At 39.4% G+C, this 26,856-nt stretch overlaps 1 protein-coding gene across 1 annotated transcript in view; it reads right to left on the bottom strand.

Annotated features, from left to right (window-relative positions):
* CNTNAP4 (contactin associated protein family member 4) overlaps positions 1 to 26,856 on the bottom strand; it is a 557,814-nt gene that overhangs the window by 360,183 nt on the left and 170,775 nt on the right. The window contains exon 2 of the mRNA XM_082267662.1: positions 9,263 to 9,373. Within this exon, the coding sequence (XP_082123788.1) occupies positions 9,263 to 9,373 (111 nt within the window). The remainder of the gene's footprint in view (positions 1 to 9,262; positions 9,374 to 26,856) is intronic.

The raw sequence follows: 26,856 nt of genomic DNA, 5'->3' as shown, positions 1-26,856 counted from the left end.
GCAGTCTCAGCCAATCAGGAGCGAGAATCTCGGACGGCTGAGACACTCGTGGACATCGCTGGACAGAGAGGGACCTCAGGTGTTAGGGGGGACGAGGGGGCCTGCTGCACACGTAAGGTTTTTTTTAATGTTAATGCATTTAATGTTTTAATTGTACGGATGTGAAAGATGTAAAATATATATTTTGTTACATTGTAGTTATCTCCTATTAAGGAAACATGTAAATGAGAAGTTGAAATTGAGGATTTTGGAATGTATTGTAATAATATCATAAATCACAAATGCCCCTCTGTGAAGACATTGTCATTCCCTATCAGCCACTCTGATAGAGCCCTGTTGAATCAGCCTCTGGTTGATCCCTGTTCTATTGTATTACCACCCATCTGAGGTCATGTATTTTATATTAGGTGCCAATGTGTGGGTGTAAAAACTGATGCACATATATGTGAATTACATGCACTACAGTGCTGGCACTGCAAGAATAACCAGTACCATTAAAAAAAAATAATTCTCTATTATTTGGAGGAGCAACTACACTTGGGGTCAATTATTCCTTTAAAGGTGACACACTTCTATATACTGTATAATTCCTGATCTGGATGGAAATGCAAGACCTAATTTTAAGTAAAATATGCCAATATCCATGAATAATCTTCTCTAAAGCCCAATTTTAAAAATTATAATTTGTAACAAATTCTAAATTAAATTTTGACTCCTACTATATCTTTCGCTTGGTGCTCAATTGGCTCCAAGGGATAGTTATATTCCAGTCAGTATGGTGTCCGATATGTATCAGATATATCCATTCCTATCCATGGTCCTAAAAGTTTTTTGTTCTTATCCTTCCTGTCTTCCTCATTAAAAACTTCCAAATCCAAAAAGTGTATGGTGTGCTTGTTAAATAAAAAAAGTAGAATGTATAGTTTTGTTATTGTTTTTTGTTATTCTTGTTATTGTACCTTTTGCAACTTTGTCTCCTTTCCATACAATAAAATCATCTAATTAAAATGTTCCCAAATGATTAAATAAATAAACTGCACTAAGAGTTTCGAGTGATACACATCGGTTGAATATTTTTATAAAAATAAGCCAGCTATAAAATAAGCAGCTCTATAATAATTTAAAAAGAAGGTCCGAAAGCCAAAAATAATGCATGGAAAAACAACTGAGGTCTCAGAATAGAAATATAGATATTAAAATCATGTACATTCATGTGTAAATGTAGTAGATTGAAGTCAATGTTTGCATTGTGCTAAATGCTTGGTAAATCTCTCCTCAGTATTTCAGTAATGGTTTCTGCTGAGACTTGATACATGATGATTGAAAGGTGCAATTATGCAATAAATTTTGCAATTATCTACATTAGATCAAGCGTGTATTGGAGTAAAACTAACAGCAGTACTGTACTATTACATAGGTTGTATCAAATGCCTGCAAGATAACTTTCCATTTACTAGACTACACCACTACCAGTTATGTCAACCAAATGAAATTAATCAGCAATGCTGATTTTTAACTGGAATGTACAGTGGTTCTATACATAGGGGTTGATTTACTAAAACGGGAGAGTGCAAAATCTGGTGCAGCTGTGCATGGTAGCCAATTAGCTTTTAACTTTAGCTTGTTCAATCAAGCTTTGACAAAAAAGAAAAACGCGATGCTGTTTTGTTTTTATGCAGAGCTGCACCAGATTTTGCACTCTCCAGATGTCTTAATTATTGTTCAAATTGAAACACTGTAATGTTTAAACAAACATAATTTATCTTAGGCAAATATGAAATATTGCATAATAATATTTAGTATTCTCCTTTTGAGCTAGCAGTTGGAGCTCTATTGGTTTTCTATTCACTCTTCGGAAAAAAAATGTTAAGAAATTTACACACACACAAGTGAATGAATCATTGTAGCAACTCATGACTCATCAGACAGATCTATGTCTGAGATTTCAGTAAGCCAACTCAAACAAAGGAGGTAACTTTAATGTGCAGCATTGTCATCTGCTAAATGTTTTATTGTAAACAAAAACAATAAAAAAAGATATAAAGAAATAGCTTGAAATATAATTTACAAAAAAAAAGCCTCGAACCATTGTAGTTTCCTTTTAAAATAGTTATTGGCTTTAGGGGCCTTTCACACATGCTGTCCGTTTGTCCATTTTTCATCCATTCGTTGACGGATGAAAAATAGACAAATCATTCCTATGGAAAAACAGATGTAAATGGATGATCATTCACTTACATCCACTTTCATCCGCTTCCGTCAACATCTGTTTTTTTTAAACGGATGAAAGCCCTATTTTTCATCCATTAAAAAAAAACGAATCAGAGCAAAAAGCAAAAACGGATGAAAACGGATGAAAACGGATGAAAAATGGATGACAATGGATGACAACGGCTGAAAATGGATGAAAAACAGATGAAAACAGATGAAAAACGGATGAAAACAGATAGAAAAACGGATGAAAATAGATAGAAAAACGGATGACAACCGATAAAAAAATGGATGACAACCGATAAAAAATGGATGACAATGGATAAAAAACGGATGACAACGGATAAAAAATGGATGTCAATGGATGACAACAGATGAAAAACGGATGAAAACAGATGAAACACTGATGACTAAGGATGTACACAGATGTTGACTGAAAAAAACTGATGACAAAAAAACTTGACTGAACTGATGACATGGTCGGTCCGTATGTGTGAAAGGGACCTTAGTCAGATAATTTTTTTTTTCATCTAGTAGTTGTGGCCATACATTTCATAGAAAAAGCTTCCATTTGATATAAAACATAGAAAAGAGATACTTACTGTATGTGCCTACCAATACTAGATATATGTACATTCCCCCTACTAATGATCTTCTTTTTTTTAAGATGAAGTTTCATAAAATGTAACAAAACATACAAACATTAACTATTACAAAGGATCCAAAGACCACTTCATATATGTAACCAATGGTAGCCCATAACACAGCGGAGTTTACATTACAGAAGAAAAATATACATGATATGCATTATTGAGTAATTTTACTATCTTTCTATGTCAATGACCTCAAACCAAAATCTGCCCATGCTACTACAGAAACGCATGAAAAAAGCCTGGTTCAGCCTCATGTGCCTTGAAACACAAAGCATCAGACCTAAGTTTCAGTTGATAGAGTGACTGGTGTAAAAGCATTTAGTAAAACATTTGTATTTATGTCACCTTGTCCCTTGATTAAATTATACCATAAAAGTCTCGTCAAATTCAAACTAAAGCTGGATACACACTATACAACTTTTGTTGTTTGATTTCCTTTAGATTTGCCTTTAACTATGTAGTGCAAAGACCTGCATGATTGCATACAAATTGAAAGTGTTTAGGTTTGACCTCATATTATATGGTTTTGACCTCATATTTGACCTCATATTATATGGTTTTGAACTCATATTTGACCGCATATTATATGGTTTTGAACTCATATTTGACCTCATATTATATGGTTTTGGCCTCATATTTGACCGCATATTATATGGTTTGACCTCATATTTGACCTCATATTATATGGTTTTGACCTCATATTTGACCTCATATTATATGGTTTTGGCCTCATATTTGACCGCATATTATATGGTTTGACCTCATATTTGACCTCATATTATATGGTTTTGAAAACATTTTTGACCTCATATTTTATGGTTTTGGCCTCATATTTGACCTCATAATGTATGGTTTTGACCACATATTTGACCTCATATTATATGGTTTGACCTCATATTTGACCTCATATTATATGGTTTTGACCACATATTTGACCTCATATTATCTGGTTTGACCTCATATTTGACCTCATATTATATGGTTTTGACCACATATTTGACCTCATATTATCTGGTTTGACCTCATATTTGACCTCATATTATATGGTTTTGACCACATATATGACCTCATATTATATGATTTGACCTCATATTTGACCTCATATCATATGGTTTTTGTAAATTTAAAGAAAAAAATCGATAGAAGATTGTATAGTGTGTATCCAGCTTAACTCCACTCCTCCTCATCAAAGGAAGCATATACTTTCTCTCTTTAGCCATGTGCTAGTTAAGTAGCTTAATTAAGAGCAGTGCTGTCTAGTATTCAGGTATTAAAGTGTTACTAAACCCAGGACTCTGCATTCACTATATATGGTCTCCCACAGTACACAGAACATGGAAATGCAAACGTTTTAGTAACTATCAACTGCTAAATACCTCCTCTTTAATAGCAGCTTATACCAGCCTTATGACTTCTATCAGTGTCCAGCCGAGCACTGGTTAAAGCTTCTAGGAGGAGTTTTCATTCTCCTCTGACTGTCCATGAGGCGGCATGACTCCTGATTCTCTGTCTGGATAGTGCTGATTGGCCCTGTGCCGATCATATGCACCCTTCACCCCCCCCCCAAAAAAAAAACTCCTTATCAATACACATCAAACTGAGCATGTGCAGAGTGCCCCCAAGGCTCTGTACTATCAGCAAATGCATTGGGGACAGTGAACTAAAGGGGGAACAGAGGAGACAGGATCAAACAGCCTTTTTACACAATGCTAAGGATTAACCCCTTAGGTTCCACAGTGAGTATACCAAGCATGATTTACTGCATATACAGACTGATTGTACTGTTGTGGGTTTAGTAACACTTTAATTTCTTGCAATCTTAGAGTAGAAGAGGTTTTTCCAAATCAGTGGGGGAGAGTAAAAACTGTGCACTGTTTGCATGCCCTAATTGTATGTAGTTAAGGTATGATCTAAAGGGGACCCTATAGTCCTCTTGAATTTGATGGAAGATTTAAACATTTTGTTCTATGAATAGCTGTTGTATGCATTTGATAAACTTGTAAAAAGGTACTCTTGCGCTATCACTTAGAGATGGTCAACTGGCCGACTGCCGCTTGCATCGGTCAGCGAATCTCTAGCCGGATGAAATCAAATAATACAATGTTGATGCACCCTGATGAAGTTACTTGGGTGTGATGCTACACTACGCATCGGGATTGAGCAATAGGCAAACCGGAAGTGCCGCCGGATGACAAGTTCGCTGCTCGTGGATGATCTGTCTTGTTTACTGTTTAAAAAGTGAGTTTTTTTTGCAGTTTTTTAATAGAACTTGGGAAACATTATTACACTATGTGGAGCTTTTTCCCTTTACACATCATTCACATTGGGGAGATATCTGGACCATCCACCGGACCACCACAGACAGGATATTACCCATTTCAGAGGGTCACCAGTAGAGACCATTTAGGAGGCCCCCCGCAGGCCATTTGGAAACATAACATCATTCAGCCTTAACACATCTATCCATGCTGTAACCTTACTGTAGGGCACAGGTGTCAAACACAAGGCCCGCGGGCCAAATGCGGCCCCCAGGCCATTTCATGTGGCCCTCGCACCTTTCCTGCAGCTGCGGCACCCCCCTTGTCTCTGCCCCCACCTTGTCTCTGTAGTCGACAGCAGAGAGGACTGAACTCCTTTGCCAGATCCTGCACTCCTCTGTGCAGCTGTAGAAAGGCTTGTCCTTGCCCCACCCAGGACATGGGGTGCTCTGGACATCTAATCCTACAGATATAACTGGCCCTTTGAGGGCAACCATAATGCTGATGTGGCCCGCGATGAAATGGAGTTTGACACCCCTGCTGTAGGGTGAGAGAAAAGCACACACAGAGGTGTCACTGCACTGGATAACCGAGACAACACTCACCGCTTTCATCTTTTTGCATGGTGTTGGAATTTCACATGCATTTGAATTTTTTTGCACTCAGATTTTACAGTTCTTTTTCCCTTTTTATTTATGGACATTGTTTGATGTATCTTGCTATGGACATGTATTGATCACTATATCGATATAGGCAGTGCTTTACAACTTGAGGGTAGACAGTAGAAAAATACAATACACTGTAATACAGTAGGAATCAGAGGGACCTGCTTGTTAGAGCTTACAATCTCGTTATATGAACGTATTATTTGTTGTATGCATTTAATACCCAGGGCAGAATGTTAAATTAAGGATAGAGGCAAACTCTGGAAAAGCAGTATTTACCCAAATATGGTTTTTGGGTATAACAGAAAACATAAAAAAAGAAATGAGATATTGGGACTTTAAATGGAGCACAGGAAAATGTGCCCCCATCCCTAATTGCTTGAATAAAGGAAAAGATTTGGGACTTTAGATGAGGTGAAAACCAGAACGCTGGGAAACATGAACAATAAATTGTAGTGTGGAATGTTTCTATTGCTCATGTTTACCAGCCTTCTGATTTCCACCTCATCTAAAGTCCCAAATCTTTCCCATTATTCATAACAGAAAACATATTGGAAAATATGTTTATAGAGGTTCTGAATATTGTAGAACCAGTGTCAGGGGGTGCTCTTTTCCTATATACTACTTATCTAAAGTTTCATAAAATGATGTCATAGAGGCTTCCGTTGCAGTGCAGACATTTCCTCCCACTGGGATAAGCCAGTGTCTAAAATCAACCAGCTGTGGTGCCAGGTAATAAAAGGGGAAATTGAGGAATGTAAGTACAGTCAGTTTAGGGGGAAGTTGCAGGGTCTCAAATGATACCTTGATTGTTCTTACAAACAATTGTTGTACAAGAATGCGTATTAGCATCTGCTAAAAATGCTGGTTTGGAGGGCTGAATCCCAGATGATTCTCCCTCTAGAAATGTCAACCATCAGAGAGTGCATAAAAATATCCTGACTTTAAAGTAGATGTAAACCCTCACATATATCCAGTGAAGTGAACAGCCTCACATGATACACAGAGATGAAACAAATCTCCCTACATACGTTTTTTTTCTTTGTATTTCTTCAGCGTTCTACACTGTTTAGAATGTGAACTAGACATGTGCAGTTTGTTTTGTTCTGAATTGAAACTCGGATGAATTTTCCTGTATTTGGAAATTCGGATGTATCCGAATTTTCAAATTACAATAGTACCGAAATTAAACAAATCCAAAAAATAACGAAAATAATTTGGACGAAATCAAATTAGAATCAATTCAAAAAGTTCTCAAATCAATTTTGAATTTGAATAGTTTTTAAATTTAAAATTCAAAAAGTTTTCAAATGTAAAAAAAACCAATAGAATAGAATAGAATATACTAGAATAGAATAGCAATAATATAACCGTTTCCCAAAATTCAAATAGAATCAATTTGAATTTGGATAAAAAAGAATAGATTAGAATAGAATAGAAAATAACAAACTAGAACACAATAGAACATAACGATTGTAACCATTTTCTGAAATTTGAATTTTGAAAAGAATAAATTCAAATTTGAATAGAAGACAATAGAATACAATAGAATAGAAAATAATAGAATGGAACAGAATAGAATAGAATAAACAAATAGAAAAAGTATAGATTTCAAAAAACAAATGAATAGAACAGAATAGAAAGAATATAACCATTTTCCAAAATTCAAATAGAATCAATTCTAATTTGAATAGAACAGAATAGATTAGAATATAAAGATGGTTATATTCTTTCTATTCTATTCTGTTGTTTTTCTATACTGATCTGTTATTTTCTATTCTTTTCTAATCTATTCTTTTCCATTCTATTAAAAATTGAATTGATTATATTTGAATTTTGGGAAGTGGTTATATTCTTTCTATTCTATGCTATTGCTTTTTTTTTTTTTATTCTATTTTTTTCTATTTGTTTAGTCTACTTTATTCTATTATATTATTTTCTATTCTATTCTTTTCAATTAGAATTTCAGAAGATCGTTATATTCTTTCTATTTTATTCTATTATTTTTTAGTCTATTCTATTATTTTCTATTATAATCTATTCTAGTCTGTTCTTTTATTTTCTTTTATACTGTTTTTTTTCTGTTATATTTTTTTCTATTATATTCTATTTGTTTCTATTCTATTGCTTTATCTTCTTTTCTATTTTATTGTCTTTGGAAATTGAAAAACAAATCAAAAACTTTTCGAATTCGAAAACTTTTCGAATTTGAATTTGAAAACATTCGAATTTGAAAACTATTAAAATTTAATTTGAAAAATGAAAATTCTAATCAATTAAAATACAAACAAACAAAATGAATTCCGAACTCAAATTAAATGGATTAAACAAATTAAACTAAACAAATTTATGTACATAACAATATGAAACAAAACTAATTGTTTCATTCTGCACATGTCTAAAGTGAACATTGTGTTGGAATGTTTTCTTCCTGTTCCAGCACTGGGTGTGGAGTCTAGGCATACACTGTGTGACAGCTGATTGGAGGAAAGACACATCCTCCCCTCCACATAGGCAGAGGAAGGAAGAAACATGCAGAGCTATGCTCTCTGCTAATCTATCTCTATGCACCCACCCTGACACACATTTCTAGCTGCTTTTATCCCCTGTGTCGAAGAGCTTGTCAGAAGTCATCATGCTGATAAGAGAGGAACAGAGCAGCAGAAAGACATGGGATTTAGGGCTTTGGAGAGAGATAGGTAAACACTACAGATATATGTGCTCAGGTCAAATTTCATAAATGGGATTTACATCCACTTTAAATGACTGGAGGCATCTAAAGTGTAGGAATATATTTGCTTTACTAGAATTAGTTTCTACATATGTAATTAGTGGAATGCATCAGTGGAGTGGATTTTAGTAGCTGCACTGGAGCCAGAAAAAATTACATTTGTAGTTTTTCTTTTTATGAGATAGATAGATATATAGATACAGGCGGTCCCCGGGTTACAAACATCCGACTTACATGCGACTCCTACTTACAAACGGAGGGAGACAACAGGAAATGAGAAGAAATCTAGCCCTAGGAAGGAAAATTCATTTCTGTAAGAGTTCTCATGGGAAAAAGGTGTCTCCACTGAAGCTTTATCACCAATCATTGTTTCCACAACATTTTCCAAAAATGTTCAAAATCCAGTTGTCATAAGGACAGAAAGTGATATGGAATCTTCTGAAAAGGGGCACAGACAGCAAAACCATTTTTTGTTTTTTGACTGGAACTTAAAAAATGTTCCTGTTCTGACTTACAAACAAATTTGACTTAAGAACAAACCACCTGTAGATAGATAGATAGATAGATAGATAGATAGATAGATAGATAGATAGATAGATAGATAGATAGATAGATAGATAGATAGATAGATAGATAGATAGATAGATAGATAGATAGATAGATAGATAGATAGATAGATAGATAGATAGATAGATAGATAGATAGATAGATAGATAGATAGTCATAATGATAAGGACAACTTACCATCTCTCCTGTTGAGTCTAGCAAAGCCGGCACTATGTGTACTGGAAAGTTCAGATGAACTGCTGAAGGAGGATTGAGGCAGAGAAGACACAAGCTGGCCATCACAATCATCTGTGAAAATAACAAATACATAATTAAGGCACTCTAATATATCTTAGTACATTATGTCTGTAAGTACTGTATATTGTATGCTGTATGCTCATGATTTTGCATAATAAGATAAAAATATCTCTAATGTGCCAGTAAATTTGACATAATGCAGACATAATGTAGGCTTACTGCACTTATAACCAGATGGAGTACAACAAATTCCCCCTTCAAACCTGTCATGTTGTAATACTGTATATCGGCTATTACATCCGGTTAGGTGCCTGCATATGTAATACAAACAAGCACATAACGTATGTGGTAACAGTCTGATAACCATGGCTACTGACAAAAAAAGGACTCCTGTAGACTTTTGGTTTACTGGCAATAACATGGACAGTTTGTTTTACTATAACTTTATGAACATTTGTTATTTTGAACATATTTCTTATGTAAATGTACTGGCATTCTAATTGCAATAATAATACAGCATTACTCCCTAAAGTAAGAAGAAATGCCTTAAAAGGTGAGTATAACAGAAAAGAATACACCCAGGAATCCTTTCTCTGTAAAAGCCTTTTTCTGTGTGACCCAAGCAAGTTAGCAATTATTAAACATGGAGCCACTGTCTTTCCAGCAAATCCTTATCTTCTGGGATCCAAGATTCACAAACAGGTATGCATTAACTAAGATTCAAACAGAATCAAACAAATGTATAAACTACCATATATTAGAGAAAATGTTTACAATTTGAAGTGATTTGCTCATATCCTATCATCCAAAGTGAAATAGTAGAGCAGGGACTTACTGCCATACTGTCAATTTATGGTTATCAGATTTTCAAAATTAAATCCAAAGAAACCCTACTGACCAAGTCTACTTTTAACTATGCCCACCATATCATGTCCCCATTTGCAGCACACCCACAGACAACTGATTGCAGATTTTTGGAACATTGGAGGTATAAAGGCAAAGTAAACAGATTTCAATTAAAAGGCACCAAGATATGCATGCATAGTTAGGGTAGAAGGTATGAAGAAGAAAAAAACAGCTTGCATACCAGGGTGCCTTCTGAACACCTGGAAGCATCTCTAATATTGTCCGTGTCACTTCATGGTGTTTGGTTTGTAGTGTAGGAGTAGCAAAAACCCCAGGATTTGTATCATTGGCAGTAATAGCTAGATTGGGAAGGGCAGGGAACACTTACCATGGTCACAGAGTATTTATGTGAAGGAGGATGCTGCATAGAAAGCTAAACCCCCTCTTAAGCTTGATGGCCACCACTGCCCCAGCTGACCTTTACTGTGTCACCCCTGTGCAATCCCTGCTGGCAGAGAACAGATTTCCTATACAAGGACAACTCCTGTTCCTGCCCAGCCCACCTTCAGCTGTCAACATCAACAGGAAGACTGTGACGAGTTACTGTAGTTGAGGCTACATTGTTTATATGTGTGAGGGGCTGCATCATTTGTTTGATGGAGGGGGAGGAGGGGCAGGTGTGAGAAGGGGGAGTCTGCATTGTATGTATATATGATGGGTCAGAGTAATGCATTTTATGTGAGTTTAAGAAGGGTGGATGTAGGAGGCTACATTGTATGTATATATGATGGGGCAGGGGAATGCATTGTATGTGAGTTTAAGAAGGGTGGATGTAGGAGGCTACATTGTATGTATATATGATGGGGCAGGGGAATGCATTGTATGTGAGTTTAAGAAGGGTGGATGTAGGAGGCTACATTGTATGTATATATGATGGGGCAGGGGACTGCATTGTATGTGAGTTTAAGAAGGGTGGATGAAGGAGGCTACATTGTATGTATATATGATGGGGCAGGGGAATGCATTGTATGTGAATTTAAGAAGGGTGGATGTAGGAGGCTACATTGTATGTATATATGATGGGGCAGGGGACTGCATTGTATGTGAGTTTAAGAAGGGTGGATGTAGGAGGCTACATTATATGTATATATGATGGGGCAGGGGAATGCATTGTATGTGAATTTAAGAAGGGTGGATGTAGGAGGCTACATTGTATGTATATATGATGGGGCAGGGGACTGCATTGTATGTGAGTTTAAGAAGGGTGGATGTAGGAGGCTACATTGTATGTATATATGATGGGGCAGGGGAATGCATTGTATGTAAGTTTAAGAAGGGTGGATGTAGGAGGCTACATTGTATGTATATATGATGGGGCAGGGGACTGCATTGTATGTGAGTTTAAGAAGGGTGGATGTAGGAGGCTACATTGTATGCATATATGATGGGGCAGGGGAATGCATTGTATGTGAGTTTAAGAAGGGTGGATGTAGGAGGCTACATTGTATGTATATATGATGGGGCAGGGGAATGCATTGTATGTGAGTTTAAGAAGGGTGGATGTAGGAGGCTACATTGTATGTATATATGATGGGGCAGGGGACTGCATTATATGTGAGTTTAAGAAGGGTGGATGTAGGAGGCTACATTGTATGTATATATGATGGGGCAGGGGACTGCATTGTATGTGAGTTTAAGAAAGGTGGATGTAGGAGGCTACATTGTATGTATATATGATGGGGCAGGGGAATGCATTGTATGTGAGTTTAAGAAGGGTGGATGTAGGAGGCTACATTGTATGTATATATGATGGGGCAGGGGAATGCATTGTATGTGAGTTTAAGAAGGGTGGATGTAGGAGGCTACATTGTATGTATATATGATGGGGCAGGGGAATGCATTGTATGTGAGTTTAAGAAAGGTGGATGTAGGAGGCTACATTGTATGTATATATGATGGGGCAGGGGAATGCATTGTATGTGAGTTTAAGAAAGGTGGATGTAGGAGGCTACATTGTATGTATATATGATGGGGCAGGGGAATGCATTGTATGTGAATTTGAGAAGGGTGGACGTAGGAGGCTACATTGTATGTATATATGATGGGGCAGGGGAATGTATTGTATGTGAGTTTAAGAAAGGTGGATGTAGGAGGCTACATTGTATGTATATATGATGGGGCAGGGGAATGCATTGTATGTGAGTTTAAGAAAGGTGGATGTAGGAGGCTACATTGTATGTATATATGATGGGGCAGGGGAATGCATTGTATGTGAGTTTAAGAAGGGTGGATGTAGGAGGCTACATTGTATGTATATATGATGGGGCAGGGGAATGCATTGTATGTGAGTTTAAGAAGGGTGGATGTAGGAGGCTACATTGTATGTATATATGATGGGGCAGGGGAATGCATTGTATGTGAGTTTAAGAAGGGTGGATGTAGGAGGCTACATTGTATGTATATATGATGGGGCAGGGGAATGCATTGTATGTGAGTTTAAGAAGGGTGGATGTAGGAGGCTACATTGTATGTATATATGATGGGGCAGGGGAATGCCTTATATGTGAATTTAAGAAGGGTGGATGTAGGAGGCTACATTGTATGCATATATGATGGGGCAGGGGAATGCATTGTATGTGAGTTTAAGAAGGGTGGATGTAGGAGGCTACATTGTATGTATATATGATGGGGCAGGGGAATGCATTGTATGTGAATTTAAGAAGGGTGGATGTAGGAGGCTACATTGTATGTATATATGATGGGGCAGGGGAATGCATTGTATGTGAGTTTAAGAAGGGTGGATGTAGGAGGCTACATTGTATGTATATATGATGGGGCAGGGGAATGCATTGTATGTGAGTTTAAGAAGGGTGGATGTAGGAGGCTACATTGTATGTATATATGATGGGGCAGGGGAATGCATTGTATGTGAGTTTAAAAAGGGTGGATGTAGGAGGCTACATTTTATGTGAGTGTATGGGGGTTTCATTGTGTGTGAGTGGGAGTGGGTAGGTGGCTGCACGGCATATAAGTGTGAGAAGGGGGGCAGAGGAGACTAGCAGCAGAATAGGAGTTTAGATTTAAGTGGTGGCTTTATGGAGGGTTACTTTTGGTGAGTAGATTTCGCTGACAAGCAGTGTACAAGGGAGCGCTTAGGAGAACAGTGGATAAGGAGGTACAGGAATAAATGATGGGCAGGTGGTGCAGAGGTATGCAGCAGAAAGAGGTGCGGGGGGGCATAGGTGAGTGGTGAATAGTAATTAGGGGGGGGTGGGACTTTTGGAGGGAGAATTTTACTGCAGGGGAAATTCTTATTTTAGGTGAGTTTGCTCAAGGGAAAAATGGTTCTTTTGTTTTTTGTTGTTTTTTTTTTTCTCGGGGGGGGGGGGGGGCTTTGCTGAGGTGATATTCTGAATGCCAACACTGTGTGCTGTTTAAAGCACAGTAGGTAGTACAGTAGTCAGAAAAGTGCAGCTTATGGCACCAAATACAGAGAGCAGCAATCAAGCTTTTGTAACACACTGGCGTTGATTTACTAAAACTAGAGAATGCAAAATCTGGTGTAGCTGTGCATGGTAGCAAATCAGTGTCTAATTGCATCTTATAACTAAGTGAATAACGTAAAATTAGCAGTGACAACAAAAACCAGTGGAAGCTGATTGGTTCTATGCAGAACTGCACCAGATTTTGCACTCTTTAGTTTTAGTAAATCAAGCTCATTGTGTCACCTGACCACAATACTCTGTACTCTGTGATATATGGTATACACACCTTAAAGTTGTTTCATACTCATGGATATTGCACATTTTACATCATATACTCGTATTCCCTACACTCTACATGTAAGTAGTAACTATATATACCTGACCAAAGTGGTCATTGTTTCAACAGTTGCCAAGTAGGTTGCTAAGTAGTCCCTGAGTATTTTAATGAAGTTCTTTGTGCAGAAAAGAATATGTATAAAAAGAGTTTCTGCTTTGAAAAATGATTGTGCAGAGGTATAGTATATACAATGGGTGCCTGTGAAACTCTTACTAGTGTCACTGTAATTAAGAGACCTAGCAGATTAAGTTTTTTCATTTGGATGCATCCACAGATGCACATGTACTATTTTTTAAGTTGGTTCCTGTTACTTTATTTTTAAGCCATGCAAAAATTGATAGAAATGGGAAACCTCTAGGAGTTCCTAATATCTTCAAGCTTCAATCACAGTTGTCAATTGACTTTTGAGCTCCTTCTGCTTTCAGCCTATGCTTTCAGCTGTGCCCAGTACTGCAGGTATGGTTCACCTCTCCAGTTTCTCTTTTTTTTTTTTTTTTAGCTTGGCACCCAATGCATTCTTTACACTGTCTGCACAATTTCCCTCACTAAACCCATCTCCTGCTCACTTGTTTAGACCACTGCTTTTCCTAGCAGTTTTCTTCTATTTAGGTGATCATGGATTAAAGCAGATGACAAGCTATGCCACTCAAAAAGGAAAAGGCTGCTAGATATAATCAACATTAAAATAATTTTGTCGGGGCTACAAATTAATGTCTCTAAATCCCAAGCCTTGAACATTAATGTCCCCGACCAATTACTATCCAGTCTAAAGAATCACTTTCCCTTCACCTGGAGTGATCGGGCCATACCATACCTGGGCATTTCCCTTACGAACAGGATTGACCAATTGTACACAGCTAATTATCCCCCTCTATACAAGAAACTTTACTCTGACCTTTAATGCTGGTCCCAACTACTCCTTTCCTGGCTAGGCGGGATACATGCAATCAAAATTACACTACTGCCGCGCATTCTCTATTTCTTCAGATCTCTACCTATTTCGATTGACAAGGACCACCTTAAATCAAAAATCTTATCGCGGGCAGCCCATTACCCATGGCACCCTGGACACCCCTGGCAATGTCTGACATACTATATTCTCCTCCGACGATTGGGGCTACGTTACGTGAGTCCCGGAGAGTACAACATCACCCACTGGTAGCACTCACAATCTCCCCTATGACAACCCTTGTGGGCAACTCAGATTTTTCTCTAGGGTGCATGAATGCCAAGGTGACAAAAGATGGCTCAGAACAGCAGAACCCGTCTCCTGGATATTTGGAAACAGAGAGAGCCACCAACTCTTGCGGAGTGGCTTGGTCAGATTCAACTCTGGATCCTCTTAGTATCCATCAGATTAGACATTCTCTTCTCCATCTACAGAGCCTGGGTTATAACCCCCGACCATTGTCTCCTATTGAGACTTTATGTAGAGGGGGTGAACCTATCCCACATGCGCTGTCATATCTTTACTCCTTATTGGCAGAAACATTTTTTTTTTCTTTTTTTTTTCTAGAAATTGCAGTATATCAGTAGACGGGTGCATTCCGTGGGGCTGAGGACCATCTCCAAAGTTCTAATTTCTTCTTTTATCTCTGACCTTGTGCCCCACCGTATGCACCCTATCTCTTTTTTAGATGCCTTTAAGACTACAATAATTACGTATATACTCGAGTATAAGCCGACCCGAGTATAAGCCGAGGCCCCTACTTTTACCATAAAAAGAAAGGAAAAATCATTGACTCGAGTATAAGCCTAGGGTGAGGATGCAGGGCGGCGGGCATGGTACAGGAGAATGCAGGGTGACTGGCATGGTGCAGGAGAATGCAGGGTACTGGCATGGTGCAGGAGAATGCAGGGCACTGGCATGGTGCAGGGGAATGCAGGGTACTGGCATGGTACAGGAGAATGCAGGGTACTGGCATGGTGCAGGAGAATGCAGGGTACTGGCATGGTACAGGAGAATGCAGGGTACTGGCATGGTGCAGGAGAATGCAGGGTACTGGCATGGTGCAGGAGAATGCAGGGTACTGGCATGGTACAGGAGAATGCGGGGTACTGGCATGGTACAGGAGAATGCAGGGTACTGGCATGGTACAAGAGGATCCGGGGTTGTGGGCATACTACAGGAGATGCAGTGCTGTGGGCATGGTACAGGTGGACCATGCCCGCAGCACTGCATCCCTTGTAGTGTGCCCACAGTTCTGCATAATGGCAGGTAGTGCAGCTGTTTTACTTACCTGTTCCAGAGGCGCCTTCATTTTAAAAATGGCACCGCCCGGCGCCGACACGTCATTGCGCACGCGCTGCCGCCCCTCGTATACTTTTGGCTATTCCCGGCCTCTCCCGGCCTCTCCCGAGCGGCGGCGGCACGTGCACGGTGACATGTATGCGATGGGCGGTGCCATTTTTAAAGCTTAAGCCCGTCGGATCGGCCAGGGACTTTTTTTTTTTCCTTGACTCGAGTATAAGCCGAGGGGGACGTTTTCAGCACAAAAAAATGTGCTGAAAAACTCGGCTTATACTCGAGTATATATGGTATGTCTTTTTTTCCCTTACCCCCTTTCCCCCCTCAATTTTTTTTTCCTCTTAATATTATCACTGAGTATTTCTTATATCACGATACATGACTCGCTAATATAATTTTCAAAATGATTTCACTTTAGACATGCATGATTGTATGGTAATGCATTTATTTACACTGTTTTGACTATTAACGATTTATTTTTGAATTTATTACTTTGAAGAGGATTGTTTATTGACTCACGAGATGGAGGGTTTGGGTTTTTTTTTCTTTTTTTACTATTGCATTGTCAATTATTAGAATCAATATTATTATTACGTACTTCCTATATATATCACGATTTGTGACTCACATATACTAATTTTCAAAACTATCTCACCTTAGATTGGTTTTAATTTTGTGGCAAAGTATCCTTTTTCTTTTTGCTTATTTTCCTTTTTTTTTTTTTTTTTGGACTCTATTACACAAAGATGATTGTTTTATGACTCACAGGGTTTTTTTTTTTTTTTACAATATGATTATTGTGGGTAAAAATGTGGAAAGGTTTATGATACATGAGTTACCTGAAAGAGATTTATGTTTACGTATGACTTGTAATGTTTTGCAAAAATAATAAAACATTTTAATGAAAAAAAAAAATCAAAAATCTTTACCTTCATCTGGGGCTCAAAGAGCCACAGGATATCAACAGGGATCCTGTTTAGATCTAGATAAAAAGGGGGATTGGGCCTTACTTGGTATTACCAAGCAGCGCAACTGGCCCAACTCACGATCATATATACGCGGGTGGCGAAACCGGACTGGGTTACTATGGAATGCCAGGCAGTTCCACTGCACACCCTAGATTACTTTATGTGGTGTCCCTCCAAATACCGTCCATCCGTTCAAGCCCCTACACTCTCTCACTCCTTTTCCTTGCGGGACAGACTTAAGGGCTGTCCCGAAATCACTTCCTCCCTACGACCGATATCACTCCTGTTTCACAACCCACACTTCACTCCAGGGTTGAACATTGCTGCCTTCAAATGGCGGCTGGACAAGGGTCTGTACAGGATTGGCTTCAAAAAAAGGTATGTATACCGATTTCTTCTTTACAGGGCTAGATAGGTTAGTCTTAGATCGTGGATGCCTATAGATTATGAGATTTTAGAGTTAGAGTGGACTTCCACTTTAAACAAAACACGCCAGTAGATACTGTGCTCAATGTGGCTACCCCACCTCTATCTGCTTGAAGTCTAAGTAACTGAACTTCAGTTAAATTACATTTCTCAGAAAGTCCTTGATAACCTTTTGGATAATATTTGTGCAGTAGATATTACAGCTGCCTGTAATATTTCATCTTCAGTGAATCTACACCTCTTTCTTATTCCCAGTTTGCTTGTCCCAGTCATTTCTTACAGTCTACCTGTTTTGGTTTTCTATTGAGATTTCTTTGATGAACAATCTGCTGTATAACAAGGTTGTTATGTCTTAAAATGTATATAGTGACATCTGTCATTCCTGATAGAACTCAAATGCAAGATGTAAAGCTCAAGCGGACATAACAGATGTCGGCTAGCTCTCTGGGTGTTGTAAGTCAGTCTGAGTACACTTCATCATGAACTCAAAACATGATCTCATTTTTTACATAAAAATGATAGCTAATGATTCATTACATGCAACACAGGTGGTTCACAAAGATTAATTTCTTATAAAAAAATATCCATGAGTATGCAGTGAATGAGTACAGTAACATTATGTTAGAAAGTTATTTTAAAAACCCAAATACCTAAATAAATATAACAATAAAATACACATCCAAGTGATCCTTGAGGAGACCCGAAGAAGGAGGCCACTCCTTCTGAAACACGTTGTCATAGCAACCTTAGCATCAGATACCAGCTGGCACTGCTCGAGGATCACTTGGATTGTATCTGGATGGAGTCTCCCGGTGATTGGAGGATCCTCGTTTTGTGCGGGTGGCTTACACTGAGAACTTTGGCTGTCAGCTTACACTGGTTCCAGCCTGGAGCCCTACACATGGGAGAACCACTACAGTTTCACATAGATGTGCATGTTCTCTGAACACTGAACACAATGTGAGTGATGGATGGAGCAGCTGGTGGATGGAGCAGCACGGCACATCATACATCACACTGAGTTAACCCCTTCCTTGGTGAATGTTTTAAGACTTGGTTAAGCACAATTTTGATCGTTTAGGATCAACTCATTTTGATGGGGTTTTACTTTGCTCTTACAGACTCATTGGACTCTAGAGTCATGTTGGTATTTTTTGTTTAGTTTATTTATGAATGTTATTCCTTGGTAGTTCCTTTTTGCTTTTAACCCAATAAAACAAGGTTAAAAAAAAAATGATGGAGCATTTTGCATGGTTTCTTCGGATGCTCATTTCTGTGCTACACTATATCTGTGATATCCGACTGATTTTGGGGAACAACAGCCCAACCTCCCTTTAAACTATTTTTTAGATCTTATATCTTCTCCTTTTAATTTGTAAACCCATAGGTCCATGACACCATTCCCAGGCTCCACCTGAAGCTGAACCAGTTACAGGTGCTTGGGCCAATCAGGGATTGGCTTGCAACCTAGTTGCATAACCTATGTAGAAAGGATGTGGCGCACTATTGGTATTTACTTTTCAAAAAGCTTTACTTCCCCAAGATTGTCTACATCCCATTGAACACTGGCTCCTCTACTGACATATTTCACCCTGATGCTAATCTCCTTCATAATCATAGACACTTTCTATCTACATGCATGCACTACAGCAATGATTGCATGGCAATTTCTCAGGAAATATTGTCTAATGGTAACAGCAGAGTACTGCGCATGTGTTGAAGTCTCTTGTGACAAGTAAATGCTCATCTGTTTGGCAAGGTACTTTGACAACTAATAATGCTGCATATCTATGATATCTATCTAGTCTCATTTGTTGCAATGTACATTATACACTGTATTTATATTCAGAAATCTCCAATGCACAATGAATGCCTATTAACTAACTAGAGGTACCACAGGTAGATACTTTACATAAAGCATACATTGCATTTTACATGCATTACATTTCAATAACAAAGAAAGCATGCATTATATGTCAGAGCCAATTAGATAAATTGCTTCACATTGGTTCATATCACTCTTCTTAAATTACAATATCAATGAAAAAATGCATATAAATCTCTGTCTAATACTGAGATGAATCTAGGAATTATGGTGGTTTTATGATACTGTGCAGTAGGAATAGAATCATAATGTAGGTTTAATGTAACAAAAAACAGAGCGATACTGTATGCAACTTGATAAAACCTGAAGCGATCAGTACAATAGGATCTTGTACACACAGATTGTACTATGCTAGTCTTACTGGCTACACACTATATCATTTTATACAATTTTCTTGTACAACTTTCATATAGATTTACCAAAACCATATCATATGAGGTCAAACCTAAACACTTTCAAATTGTATGCAATCAAGCAGGCCCTTGCACTACATAGTTGAAGGTAAATGTAAAGAAAATTGAACAACAAAAATTGTATAATGTGTATCAAGCTTAAAGCGGTAGTATCCCGCTTTTTGACACTTTTACCTACAGGTAAGCCTATAATAAGGCTTACCTGTAGGTACAAATAATATCTCCTAAACCGGCACGGTTTAGGAGATATTTGCAGTGCATGCAGCCGCTCGCGCGAGCGGCGCATGCGCTCTGAAGGTCCGGGGGGACCTTCAGTTTTGCTTGCCAGGAGCTTGCCGGAAAATCACTCCTGCGCGCATGCGCGGGAGTGACGTCATCGCGGCTCCGGCCAATCACAGCGCCGGACCTGCCGAACCCGGAAGAGTCGCTGAGGGATCATGGCAGCGCCCGCAGCGATGTCCGGGGGTCCGTGTCGGGGCTTAATTCTAAGGTAAGTAACACATAATGGGCTAGTATGCGATGCATACTAGCTCATTATGCCTTTGTCTTGCAGGTTTTTTTTTTTTTTTTTTCTTTTTAGGGTTTACAACCGCTTTAAAGGCCACAGTTACACACACATTTTTTCAGTCCTGTCTCCATACTGTCACTCAGTCTTCTTTTACAAAAACAAAGATTAGTCATGAAAAATGGCATTAAGTTTTGTTCTAGAGTTTTTAATATTTTGCAGCAATCATCATTACTAATCAAAAAGCAAGTATTAAATAGGCAGTTTTGTGTAAAACAAAAATACATGACATTGAATTTAAAATTAGTCATTAGTGAATTCATACACAAATTAGCTAAATTGTTGAACCAATGAAATGTAAATTGTTTTTATTGACTGGAAATTATGCATTCAGTGTTTTGCTATATGCAAAGAATCATAAATTCATAAACCAAAATTCTCTGATTTCCTGAATTGCATGATTCTCTGCAGGTCAAGGAGATCAAACATCTGAATCATAAATTAGTGAGTCAACAGTGCTATGCATTTGATTATCCCTGTTCACAAAATTGCTTTCATGTTTTTTTAAGAATTGTGCTTTTTGACTTAGAGTGAAACGTCAATTGCTCTACGGACCTATAATCCGGCGGGGGGAGGGGGGGGGGCTTGTTTTCGGGTCCCTAAAATACAACATTACTACAAATCAGCCCAAATTACTCCATTGCTTCAACTCTTCTCAGATACAGATTTGCCCCTTTAGGCTAAGATTGACATTATGGATGTACTGTACATCCCAATCCCTGGGCCCTGACCTCCCTCATATGCCTAAACCACTTAATCCGGTTCTTACGCATACCTTATTCATCTGAGACTCCATTAAATATTCGCAAGCTTATTGTCACCTCACTTTCCACTCCTTTATCTGTTTGATTGCCCCTTGTTTCCTCTGGGCATGACTAATAAAAATGTGTTTGAATGGTGGGTCTCTCATGGCCTGATGAAAGTTCACTCCATGCTTACGACCAAAGGTATAAGTATGAGTAGGTTTAATCCAGAATACAAGGTTTCTGGGGTCTGTTCCCCACCCTTTTCTTCTCACTCGTAGGCCGTGTTTTCTTTCACCTTTTTTTTCTAAATTTTCCCTCTCTCCCCTTTTCTCTATTGCATTTCACAGTCATGCGACCTTTTGCCTATGCCACTTTTGTTTTTGTTAGTAGTCTAGTAGTCTGAATACTGCTTGTTACTGAGGATGAGATTTGAATTTACACAACTTTGAGTTTAAGGTTGATCCCCAGGATTTGCACTTGGGCCAAATTGCAAACTATTAGCTGCTGATTACAAAGATCACATCAGAAATTAGAAACAACCCATTAAGGACTGCTTAGGCTTGGTCCCTGGTCAATTGAGCCACAAAAGCCAGCAAACTGAAGGAACTGTTAACTGATCCCACTCACTTCAAAATGGAGGGTTTGCCATATTGTCAAGGTGTGTTAGAAATGTTAGGGAGAGCTGACAATTCTGTGTAGCATGTATATTCTCTATACTGAGCTATACTGTGCTTTACTGTGGATTAAAGTGGTGGACAAGGTATCCTTTGGTACCCTGTTCTGTAACACCACAAAAAGCGTTATAACTATTCTGTATAGCTTGAAGCCGCTGTGTGTCTGAAAAAGACATGCCCAGGTTTTGTTCTCATTTCTGTAAAGAGGAGACTTTCACAATTACATTTTTAGAATGTTTATTATTAGAAAGTGGTTTTACAGAAGTGTAATACCTTTCACTTTTCATGAGTTGGAGAACAAAAAGAACCATGCTTTCTCTAGGAGGTTTAATGTTGGGATGCGACTGTGTCATGACGTAATCTGCATGTGAGCAAAAAAACGTGGGGAGGAATGTTGTAGGTTTCTTGTAGGGTGTGAAACGGAGAAAGTTTGCTGTTTGGTACCAACTTAGAGAGGCAGGTGGTTCTAATTGAGGTCCAGTGCTTAGGTAATACATTAGGTTCAGTATTAGAAAATTAAATACCTCCAAAGGGATCGGAGCAAGTGTACTAGGTGAAGAGGCTTTAACCTCCTAGGCGGTAATCCCGAGCGTGACTCGGGGTTGAATTTTCATATCAAGAGCGGTAACCCCGAGTCACGCTCGGGGTAGAGTTGCAGAGTGCCAGCGGAGCCTCCCTTGGCTCCCAGAAGCATTCCACTTACCTTGTCCCGGCGATCCAGCGATGTCCTTCGCTCCGATCGCCGGGTGACCGGCATCTGACTTCCTGGTTCCGTTCCCTGCGAGCAGAGGCGGCGCACGGGAGCGGAACTGGGCGGGAATTTTGAAAAGTGAAACTAAATAAAAGAGGTGATACAATGTAATCTGATAGGATTACACTGTATCACCACAGATCACCTCAGATCTGATATTACAGTGCCCCTCTCTTCAGTAAACGTGATTTGTGCCCAAAAAAAAAAATATATTATGGCATCAAAAAAGCGCCAGTCTAAACCGCTTTTGGACCAGCTGAGTGACAGCGGCAGCGACAGCGACCCAGAGGTGCTCGCGGAAGTGAGCGATAGCGAGTCATGCGGTGATTTGTCGTCCGACACTGACACTGACACGGATCTGGGAAGTGAGAACGGCGATGACCCTGACCTCAGCGATGTGCGCACTTGGTGCGCTATTGATTGCGATGCGGACCAGGTAGCGCCCCCAAGATTCCCCTTCACCGGATCACCTGGGATGAAGGTAGATGTCGAGCGTGACAATCCTCTGGCCTACCTTCAATTATTTCTCACTGAGGAGGTAATTGAATTAATTGTCGCCGAGACGAATCGCTACCAACAGCAGCAATCCGCAACGCTGCATGCCAGGCTTTCCCGAAGCAGAAGGTGGGAACCGGTAACGAAAGAGGACATGTGGCTGTTTATGGGACTCCTCTTTCTTCAGGGGTTGGTGGGGAAACCGTTCCAAAAATGGTACTGGACCACCAACAGGTTACTGGCCACACCGTTCTTTGGGACCGTGATGTCTGAGTATCGCTTCTCCCTGATTATGAAGTATTTGCACTTCACAAACAATGAGGAATTTGATGAGGCCACGCATCCTGCGCCCAAACTGAAAAAGATCTGGGAGGTATGGCAACTTATTGTGGGAAATTTCCAGCGGACCTACGTGCCAGAAAGGGACATCAGCGTGGATGAGAGTTTGATGGCCTACAAAGGTCGCCTAAGCTGGATTCAGTACATCGCATCAAAAAGAGCACGGTTTGGCATCAAATCATATATGCTCTGCGAGTCATCCACGGGGTACATATGGAATTCCGTAATTTACACCGGCAAAGGCACTAAATTCAACCCGAGGTACAGCGACTATGGGATTGCCACATCATCCGTCCTGACACTTCTTGACCCCTTGCTGAACCAGGGATATTGTTTGACGACGGACAACTTCTATACCTCCCCGGAACTATATGATGTTTTGCTACAAAATAGAACCGACGCATATGGTACCGTTCGGCCTAACCGTCGAGACATGCCATCTTTTTTTGCCAAAAAAAAACTAAAAACCGGAGAAATGGTTGCCTGGCAGAAGGGAAAGGTGATGGCAATGAGATGGAGAGACAAGAAGGATGTGTGTCTTATGAGCACTGTTCACACTACCTCCACTGCCACGGTCCATACAAAACGTGGGACTGATGTGCTGAAACCACAGGTCGTAATTGACTATAACAAAACAATGGGAGGTGTGGACAGAGCCGATCAGGCCATGACCTTCTATCCCGCTGTACGAAAACAGCAAAAAAAATATTATAAAAAAATATTTAGACACCTTCTGGAACAATGTCTATGGAACGCTTACATCCTGCACAAAGCCAACAGTGAAAACCCTCTTGCTCATTCCGAGTTTGTCTGGAAGGTGGCTGAGCAGATTTTTGCAAAGTACCAGACACCATCAGGAGTTGAAAATAGACCTGGACGTCGCGCTGTTGACGTGGTCAACCCAGAGCGTCTGACCGGCCGTCACTTTGCAGACTATATTCCGCCAACTGCAAAAAAGGCAGCACCAACCAGGATGTGTGTTGTCTGCTGCTCGAAACGCGATAGGAATGGAAAGAAAGTCCGAAAGGAAACTAGGTTCCTATGTCCTGACTGTGACGTTGGACTTTGTGTAGTTCCTTGTTTCAAGATTTATCACACGCAGCATTTGTATTGAATTTTCTTTCTTTGACAAATTTCCTTATTTACTGCATTATTGAATAAAATTACATTATTTATGAGATTATAATTCATGCGTTTGTGTTTCAAAATTTATCACATCTGGGATGTCTACTAGAGTCTTGTTTTGCTCAGGTTTAAGTCAGTAATTACTAAGAATTGTAGGCCTATAATACATAACACCAAATTTCCATGAAAATAATTGTACCGCTTTTGGTATGAACTTCCAGACATAATCATACCGCCAGGGAGGTTAATAGAGTCTAAAAATGAGTTTCATACTGATATGGCTGCTGAAATTGTAGGGTGCTGTGAGTGGTAATGTGAACCGGGAAAAGGTATTGCAAAGAGAAGAGTTCTCAAGTCCCCTTGAGGGACGAGGTATTGTTCTTTATGACTCTAATGTAACTGAAGGAGGGGGTGAACCACTATCTGAGCTTGTCCAATATTACTGCAGAGTAATAATCTTTGATGTCTGGGAAGAAAATGCTACCAACCCGTTTATGACGTATGAGGGTGGCATTTGGACAACAAGGTTTCTTACCCAAACATATGCGCTTTCTGCGAATTTAATGGAAATGAAAAATGATGACAGAACCTGGATTGGAAGTGCTCTGTATAGTTTTTTTCTTTTTTAATTTTGGCATTGGTACATGTTGCCCATGGCAGTGCCTTTGCTTGATATAAGCTTTCTCATTAGCCCTAGAAAGGACCATAGAATTTATGAAACAGCACATGATTCGAAACCCCGGTCTGTTCAATTGTCACTACTTGTGATAGATGTGAGGAATTACTAAACACAAACACTGAACGCCCTTTGTCATCTCTTATACACAAAAACATGTAAAATGGCAGTACTAACCAGTTTCTCACAACTACCATCAATATTCAAACCTGCCTTACAAGTCTGGATGTAATTGGTGATATAAGAAGGTGAAAGAGAGTTTACAGTACACAGAAAATATTTTCAGAACAGCTTAATGTGGTGTGTGTGCTGTCTTTGATGAACTGAATAGGTTTTGTAAACAAAGTATTTTGTGTATATGCCCAAATCATTTTATAACATCTAAATAACAACATAGGCAATAACAATATAGGTGTACGTTTAGTAAACTGAGATAAGCCAAGATCTTGATGATCACGGCTTGTCTCAGATCATTGCCGGTTTAAAATACTGAGAAGAGTAGTTGAGAACATAGTCTTCTCTTCTCATCTCAGTACACAAACTGCTTGCATTCACTGCAACAGAAACGGCCAGTTTAGTAACACATGATGTCACCTTATCACTGTGCTTCTCTTTGAAGATCTCCTCTTCCTGCTTCTCCAGCTCAGAGGTGGAGAATCAGGGGAAGAAGCTGTGTGATTAGAGGAAGAAGACTTCTTTCCTCCTATATATCAGCACCAGTGGGTTCAAAATGAATGTATATATTGTATGTATGTGTGTTTGTGGGTTTATGTATGTGTGTATATATATATATATATATACACATACAGCAGTACATACAGTATATATATATATATATATATATATATATACAAACTATATATACAAACTATATATATATCTCGATCAACTTCTGTACAACCAGCCTGTCATTTTTTTCACTCGATAAGTGCCACCGGCTTTTAGAGCTGGCAACACCGATCATTGTATTCTGACAGCGGAAAACTGTGCGCTGTCAGAATACAAAAGCTCTGTAGGTGCTTCTACCGGCTCGCCCATGCGATCTATGAGCCGGAGAAAGAAACGGCCGCCAGTGAAAGTGCACCATAAAGACTGCTGAGGACCAGATTGACCCCGGCGGTCTCTATGACTCTCAGCGATGACGTCACGCCCGGCCTGGCAGTTGTCAATACTGCCGTGATCTCGGCTGGATAGCCGAGATTGTTTTTTTTTTCAGGCTTTCCAGCCTGTAGGAGAGATTTTTAGGTCTTATTGACCCCAGGTCTCTCCGTATAGAGAACCTGTCATGTATTATTCCTATTACAAGGGATGTTTACATTCCTTGTAATAGGAATAAGACCCCGTTCACACTGGGGCGACTTGTCAGGCGACCTGGTCGCCTGACAAGTCCCCGTGGGTTGCCTGCCATAGAGTAGCACAGGACCTGTTCTAATAGGAGCGACACAAGTCACTCCGACTTAGAAAAAGGGTCCTGTACTACTTTGGGGCGACCTGGAGCGACCCGCATTGACTTCAATGATATGAAGTCCGTGCATGCCGCTCCGAGGTCGCGAGG

The sequence above is a fragment of the Pelophylax lessonae genome (assembly GCF_965119305.1).
Source record: "Pelophylax lessonae genome assembly, chromosome: 1".
NCBI classification, from domain to species: domain Eukaryota; kingdom Metazoa; phylum Chordata; class Amphibia; order Anura; family Ranidae; genus Pelophylax; species Pelophylax lessonae.
The sequence above is the reverse complement of the archived record's forward strand: the minus strand, read 5'-3'. Positions and strand labels throughout refer to the sequence as shown.